At 36.9% G+C, this 8,315-nt stretch overlaps 1 protein-coding gene across 1 annotated transcript; it reads right to left on the minus strand.

The window, feature by feature from the left end:
• Positions 1-1,471: 1,471 nt before the first annotated feature.
• Positions 1,472-3,950, minus strand: LOC113302357 (peptidyl-prolyl cis-trans isomerase FKBP43-like). Its single transcript, XM_026551270.1, has 7 exons — positions 3,871-3,950; positions 3,614-3,687; positions 3,098-3,332; positions 2,837-2,891; positions 2,185-2,380; positions 1,962-2,049; positions 1,472-1,863 (listed from the first exon to the last, which is right to left on the minus strand). Exons 1-7 carry the CDS (start codon positions 3,881-3,883, stop codon positions 1,799-1,801), a joined length of 726 nt encoding a protein of 241 aa, XP_026407055.1. The 5' UTR covers positions 3,884-3,950; the 3' UTR covers positions 1,472-1,798.
• Positions 3,951-8,315: the final 4,365 nt, after the last annotated feature.

Consider the following 8,315-nt stretch of genomic DNA (forward strand, 5'->3'; position numbering starts at 1 on the left):
TCCCTTACTCTTACTTCTCTTAATTCAACCTCAAATCATCTCTCGAATCAAACATAAAAGGAAAACGCAGAAGAACAGAGAAACAGAACGGAGAAGAGGAAAGAAGAAGAAGAAGAAAGAGAAAGGAGAAGGGGAAAATGATTTTCTCTTGCAAACGGTTTTGAGATAAGACCAAACAGAATTTTACTGGGACACTCGGCATCAAGGCTAAGGCAGCCACACAATACCCCGAAAAAAAGACACTTATACCCTTAATGTTAATCCAATGATATCTTCTTCGTCTTGTACCCGATTGACACATCGAGTAGTGTATTCCACGTAACTTTTCGAGCTCTATATAATAATACTAGATTCGTATGTAAATCATTGTTAGATTAATTCCTATCAATTATCGTTCGTGATAAATCGATCGAGTTAATAACGACTAATTCGTCTCTTGACTGGTCTAATAGCGTTGACGAGCTTGAGGTTCCTTACAACTTCATTGGGATTGTGAAGCCCGGCCGATACTACTTTCTCGTAGTTGTGTGATCTGATCTTGTTGTTTCTATCGTACGAGTACAATCATAAAGATTGGCTTGATATTGATATCTCCGATAGGAAAGATATAAAAGTAATCACAAACATTTTCGTCTCATCGTTTGTGATTCCATAATATCTTCTTTCGCCGGGTCGATTAAGATTATTGTGAGGTGATTGATAATACTGAGTTGTTCTTCGGGAATATAAGTCTTGTTTATCAATTGGTTCATGTTCACCTTGATTTATCAAAAGACGGAACAAAACTCGTAGGTATTTCTGTGGGAGACAGATTTAAATATTACCATAGACTTTTCTATGTGATACAAATTTGTTTATTAAAGTCTTCGAATTTTGGCCGTAGAAACTCTTAGTTGTGGGTGAGATAGTTAAGGGAATCAAGTACGTAGCATCCTGCTGGGATCAGAGACGTAGGAGCATAATTTTACCTTGGATCAGTGTGAGATTGATTGGGGTTCAACTACAATCCAGACCGAAGTTAGTTTGTAGTAGGCTAGTGTCTGGAGCGGCTTAATACAGTGCGCGTTCTATCTGGACTAGGTCCCGTGGTTTTTCTGCATTTGCGGTTTCCTCGTTAACAAAACTTCTGGTGTTTGTGTTATTTCTTTTCCACATTAAATTTTGTTATATAATTTAAACATCACAGATTATGCGTTTGAATCAATCAATTAGAATATCCAACCTTTGGTTGTTGATTTACATTGATTGATACTTGAACATTGGTCTTTGGTACCGTTCAAGTGATTTCTCTTGTATTTAATTAGAGTCGAAGATTTCTATTTGCTTGAGTAAAAATTAAATCGAGAAAGAGAGATATACCTCTTTGACATACTTTATTAAGATTGAGTCTATTTGATTCTCTTAAAAGTATATTGGAGTTAGTCTATACAAATTGCTAATCCCAATATTGGGTGTGGTTGTTGTACCCCCGCTTTTTCAATTGGTATTAGAGCAGGCAAACACGTTCAAATACCTTACAAGTCTGTGTCTGTAGCGATCTGACTCTATGGACAAGAGTATTATCTCAGAGAACGCAACACCAGCCCAGAGTCATCCTTGTGAACTTCAAAGTCCTGAAGCTTCTAAGAAAAACTCTGTCTCTGGTCCTTTGATTGAATCTGCATTTAACTGGGAAAAATCTCTTGATGAACAGTTGAATGATCTTCCAGATGTTAGCGATTCAGAAGGAGGACAAAGTATTGATGAGGAAGTCTCTCAATATATCGAGCTTTTTGACCATGCTTTGAAAGAAAAGCAGTCAATCCTTTAGAGTTTTTTGACCATTAATCCCATCCTCCAATCCTTTTATAACATCTCCTTCACCTGCATGGAGAAAAATAAATCGTTTAGAGTAATAAACAGTATTCATATGCATGATGTGGAATGCATGAATTGTGAAATAGATGCTAAAGAACTATTACCCAATGTGAAACATTTAGCACAACTGCCATAATTTGATTCAAAGACATGACCGGTTCTCTTTATTTGACCAAAGTAAAGGACTTGCACCTGAAACAAGGTTTGAGTTACTTGAATCACTTGAATGAGTTTGTAAATTCCATTTTGGACATCATCAATCAATCTCTCAATCAACTACTCATTAAGATCCCAAACACAAACACACAGAGAAAGAGAGAGATGTACTTTACACCCATGATAAGCTATATTGTAATTGGAGTTCCCGCTCGTTCGTATGTTTTCAATAACCAAATCACTGGCCATTCTTCTCCTTCGTATGTTTTCAATAACCAAATCACTGGCCATTCTTCTTACGAGACGCCCGTTTATTTCCATGTCCTTGTATTCAGGATCTCTGCCCAGCTCCAATGAATTAAACTCACTGCAAATCGAACTTTCAGCATTGATCAGCATCAATTTTCAACAACAATAGCAGTAAAAGAAACTTATAAAAAATTCATGAAGGATGCTAATTAGATATCCAAGTGAAATAGAAATATGCACACAAAACATTTGCAAACAACAGAAAAGTTTGAGCTTCCAGGAAATCAGATATGTAGAAGAAATATTAAGAAACAAAAAACAAACTAGGTGTAAGTAGCTAGCAAGAACTAGCAGCATCAGTTAGTTAGTAACAAATTCACCAACATCAGTTAGTTAGGTACGAAGGACAAATGCATCTCAGGCAGAAAGCATTCAATTATGGAACAAATTCTTAACACCAACAAATTCACTGGCCACTGAACCGAATCTTTTGTTTGATCAATTTGTAAGTTAGTAAGTCTTGTAACTAATAACTGGTGGGCAATATCAGAAGTAAAATGAATTAAGGACTAACGTTTTCACACGAGCAGCTTGAGATGTAGAACTAGCTCCATGGTTTCCCACTGTTCCTGATATAATAAGAAAAAACACGAGATTTTGATATAAGAAACAAATCACATTAATCAAATAAATTATGGTTTGGCTTTAATAGCACTGTTACCATCTGAATCTAAGAGACCAACCAAGTTAAAAAAATAACAACTAAAATCTATGCTTAAATAAAGAATACAATTGATCAATTGCTAACATAAAAATTAGAGGAAGTCATAATCACCATTTCCAGCAGATTGACCATTATTCTTACTATAAAAACCACTTAAATGCACACTGATATTGCCACGATTTGCAAGAACGACATTCTCTTCCTTCTCCTCCAATTCAATATCCAACATACATGATTCATTATTGGTACCACCGCGCAATAAGCATATCAATACAGGACTCTTGTTCCCTACTATACAGTGAACAGCAACATACCCACTGTTAGGACTAAAAGGGTCCAAAATTGCCTGCAAAATTAATTGATGCACAAAATACAGTCAGTAAGGATACCGAGTAGGGGAGCAAGATAAATTTCTAATTAATTAAATGTGGAGCATTCAGAGAGACAATCATTTTTGAGAATACTTGATTCTACAGCATCAAAATCAATGAAAAAGTCTAAAAAGATAGAAGCCTAAGAGACAGATCAAACAGTAACACTTCAAGTTTATAGAGAAATGCTCGTACAAATAATCTACTAGACAAAAAAGAAAGTAAAACATAATTAGATAACTTAACTTCATCCAACCTGAGAAATACGAAGCCTTCCTAGAGAGCTATTGTAGCTATGGGTGTAAGGTTTCCCTGGTTCTAGTTCGACTCCTGAGTAATTCCAAACATCCGAAAAACAAAAACACTTGGTAAGTTTGAGGAATAGGTTCCCGAAGACTAGTCTGTGTTCAAATACAAAGGGTTAAAGCTGCATTTATCTCAAACACCCTTTCATATTTCCCGTTCAAATTATTTTCCTTGAAAAATGAAACACCATTTAATATTAAAAACTACCTAGTGATATCATGCAAGCACCTTTGAATCCTGTTATTGAAAAGACCACTCGGACGACGGTAGCAGACAACTCTACTGTGTTTGAGTGTACAGATGGAAAACATCACGTCTCCTTTCCTCTGATAAAGTAAGTACTTGGTTCAGAAGCATTGGAAACCGGAAGACAAATTCAACAAAAAAGAAAAAGGTAACCTAATTGACGTAGGTAATTAAAACCTACTTCTTCCTTTCCTTCAGTAATCTAATCCATTTTCCACGTGGTTTTTATGATACTATAACTTAGGCCCTAGTTAGCAATTCGGTATTTGGCATACGTACCGGCAAACGTACGGGTGTTACATGCATTCGTAAAAATCAAGTTCGGTCAAAATTTTGCGATCAACGGTTCGTGATTCGGAAATAATTTGGAACGGCATACGTAGGTGTATAATTCGTTTTTGAGATATTAGTGAGGTGCACAAAATTCGACCATATTAAAATAGCTTCTGGGTATAATAATACATAGAAAATACGATAAAATGTTAGATGTTTATAATCAATTCTTTTCCATATAAAGGAGGATGATGAGGCTGATGTGTCGCCACTATATTCATATTCAGATTTTCTACAAAATTATAGCGCCACGTGGAATCCAGTTTCTCAGAAAATCTAAAACGAAGGGTACACGTCATCATATTGATGACTCTTCATATGCGTCTGTTTATTACTTGCCAAACGTAGTCGAAGCGTTACGTCTGAAGGATCAAAGAGTCGTTCGGCGACTGGAATCCTTATGAATAGACGAAGTTGAAACGTTTCAAAAAAAGTATATATATCTGTCCTGGGAGAAAAACAAATAAAATCCAACTGTCATTGGTAGTAGAATTTGTATTTTGGCTTCTCTCAAATTTGCATTTTCGGATTGATTGTTTTATGGTTGTTTGATGTTCTGATTAATCATAAGTAGTTTTAGATTTTGGATTATGCTTCGATCAACAATGCAGGTTTCAAATTGTGGATAGTATAATTTTTGATTAATAGAAAAGATTATTGCTTCTCAGATTCAGTAGATTATGATCCGTCTCCCAAAGGAATAATGCCAAGATATATATTAGGTAAATGGTTTCAGTTAGTTTGGGATTCTTTTTCGAAATAACGATGGCTGTAGGGTGGGCACATTATTAAAGGAATAATGCACTTTGAAGGTAATATGATCAGTACTGTGGTAGTGAAAGTGAGGCTTATACATAATCAGTACATTTGTGAATTGGTGGGATTTGCAAACTAAATGGGTTTCAGTTACAATTCATTTTCAAGAGTTGTAGATAATTATAGCGTCACGTCTAATACATTCTCAATAGGCACATTCTTTCGTTGTCCGATAAGTAATTTTTTTTAGAAAATGTCCCTTCAAAGCTGTCTACCAATCATGGCTGTTGAAAAATGCGAATATATATTGTGGAGGCATACATTGAACAAACGTTTTCAACAACAGTCAGGGATGGCGGTACTCACTCAAGAATATGAAAAAAAGGGAAGTAATTTGGAATTCTTGAATCAATCAAGTTTCCTACGGGAACAAATTGAGATGTCTTTTTTCAGAGTAAGAGATAGAAAAGAGTTGTTGATCAACTCCAACTATTGATCTTCGGAGAAAATAAGGAGATTGACTTTGCGGGCAATTGGAGTTTAACAAGAAGTAAGTTGATCTTTAATGGTTTAGTTTCAGATGATTTTTTTTTGCTGCTTTTTTATAACATTTTAGGGGTTCATTTTTTTCTTTTGCATGGATGAACTGGATGTTATGTGGAGATGGAATTTAATCAGAGACTGAAACGCTTACAGATTGGTCATTCAGGCTTAGGAACATTTTGGGAAAACAGTGATTTTTCTTATTATCTGTCATCAATACCTCAATCAAATGAGTAAGGAAAGATATCATATGAAGCCGAGTTACTAAATGCGAGGATTGCATTTGTTATTGCAGCACGAGAGTTTGATTCGGATTTTTACTGGAGAAGTCACTACAATCGACAGGTCAGTTTCAATCACTTCCCTCTACCGATAGCAGCATCCCAACTCAAATATACGCTGAAAAGGGATCTTTCCACAGAAATACATTATAACTGTAGTAATTATCTTCTTAATTACATGATGCTGAAAATGCAAAAGTTTCCTCTCTGAATGATTTTTAACCTATTCGTCAAGTTTAAACATTTTTATGTTGTCCGGTGCATGAGGATATTGACAGATCCATGCTCTTACATGGAAGGCGAGTGAAGAGGGTTCATCAGTTGCATTCACATAGAGTAGAAGGCCATTCCCAGGTTTTTTCCATGTTCGTGTTCTTAGAACAACAACAGTGACTAGAGGTGTAAAACGTGTCGGCCCAGTATCGCACCGTCCATGAAATCACGTGCTTAGCGTGCTATGTGTCGTGTCGTGTTGTGCCGTGCTAGAAGGCGTGTTGGACTGGGTTGTGCCAGAAAAATAAACGTGTTGTGTCGTGCTGTGCTGTGCCAGGCATATTTATTTTATATTTTCCAATACAAATGTTTTCCAAATATTTAGGTATTATATGTATTATTATGGAAATAAGTTAACATAACGACAGTAAAATGTCAATAATTGGCTGGAGTAAAGGGTTTTTTTTTTTTGTGAAATAGGCACAAAATATGATGCATTGTGCCATGTTTTGTAGTATTTTATACATATTATGACGTGCTTTATTAACGTGTCGTGCTGTGCCATGTCACGTGCTAATCCGTGTCGCGTGTTGTGCTGGATTATTGTGTCAATTAGTCAAACCCAACGCGTCCCATTTAACTAACTTGTTGTGCCGTGCTGGGCTAAGTCACATGTTGGACTGAGCTGTGCTCAACTTTTAGCGTGCTGCGCTGGGGTGTGCTCGTGGTGGCACAACCCAATTTACACCTCTAGCCACGACAATGTATTTGGTGCGCTCCCAAAATAATAAGAATTAAAATAACGAGCTTAAGTACCGCTTCAAATCGATTATTTTTATAGAGGGTCATTGGATGGTGGACTCGATGTACCCACGGTGTTAAGAGATTCGCCAGCTTCAAAGAAAAATAATTAAATGCAGATATTGATCGTAAATACGCAGACGCAACAAGTGAGCACGAGAGAGATTCAAGGGAAGTCACAAAACGGTACCTTAGACACGCATCTATTATGGAACAATGCACGGGCATATAAGTACCTTGTATCTCATAAAGGCGTAGGTTGGAGTAATACGTGCGTTTTCACGAATAATACGGCGAATTGCTAACTAGGACTTAGGCATGTTCCTATGCATCAGTCAAAAGGCATAGTTTATCATTTTTGCACTCACTATGGGTATGATAAAGTGGCAAATGTAACCGCTAAAATGTCAAATATAGCACATAGGCATACGCGATGGAGCGATTCTACCGAGCGATAGAGATTCTATTGTTCGATGGTCACTAGAGCGCCAACGATAGTCTTTATGTCGCTCGACTATGTCATTATTGTTCAGTTATTTTTCATCCAACGGTCGGGAATTCCCCCTATAAATACTCAACTTCAAATCCAGTGCAAGTCACACCAGAATTTCTAAATCTCTCACCATTCTTCTAAAAAAAAGAGACCATAAAAGTTTAATTTGTTATAAAAATAAATCACACAGAGCTATTGGTTGGCAACCTAGCAACAAGCTGGGCACCAACCCCCTCTGAATAGCAATGCCTACTCTATGAAAAACAAAACTACCATAACCACTACTAGCGTCATTATTAACAAGACAATTCTTCAGACGCTTAAAAAAACATAAAGTATCTTCGCCGAGCTCACCCAAAGTAGAGAAGGCCAAGACACCCAGACCATAACCGAGTGAAGTGCACTTGTCCAGATATTTAGCACGCTTCCTTGAAACTGCCTTAGAAATGGCTTTCCTTGGGACAAAAGAACGAACACCATCACCAGTAAAGGGAGAGACAACAGTAACATCCATACAAACATCTTGCCCGTTTTCCCAGTTGAGAACAAGAATATCGGCAAGCCTCAAGTCTTCATCCTCATCTGAAACAATACCAAGAGAAACCTCCTTGAGAGCTCGTACACTAGCTTTGTAACAAATATCAACAGTAATATCACGGACAACATCATGTCGAAATTTACTTCCAACATCTTTAGCACAATGAAGCGCATGGTCTCCAAAAATGTCCATAGATTTGTTGCAACTAGTGCATAAGCTATTCTCAACAAACAGAGGAATATCGAGACGATAACAAAGCACAGCCCGAAACTGTCTAGGCCCAATGCACTGGTTAAGACCACTGATTGGCACAACAAGTAGATAATCTTGAGCATGCTTGATACGGTTACACTGCCATAAAACAGAATCTCTTGCAGACATGGGAAATTGGTCTGGGATTTGCTTCTTAATTGCATCAAAATAAGTGACTGCCAGGGAGTGCATGGAG

The sequence above is a fragment of the Papaver somniferum genome, chromosome 8 (genome assembly GCF_003573695.1).
Source record: "Papaver somniferum cultivar HN1 chromosome 8, ASM357369v1, whole genome shotgun sequence".
Taxonomy (NCBI): domain Eukaryota; kingdom Viridiplantae; phylum Streptophyta; class Magnoliopsida; order Ranunculales; family Papaveraceae; genus Papaver; species Papaver somniferum.

Bases quoted from the DNA above. Each gene is read 5' to 3' on its own strand.
- LOC113302357 (XM_026551270.1), bottom strand. The intron at 2,381-2,836 runs GTTAGTCCTTAA...TTCGATTTGCAG, and splicing joins CAAGCTGCTCGTGTGAAAAC to TGAGTTTAATTCATTGGAGC. The intron at 1,864-1,961 runs GTAATAGTTCTT...TTCTCCATGCAG, and splicing joins TGCTAAATGTTTCACATTGG to GTGAAGGAGATGTTATAAAA.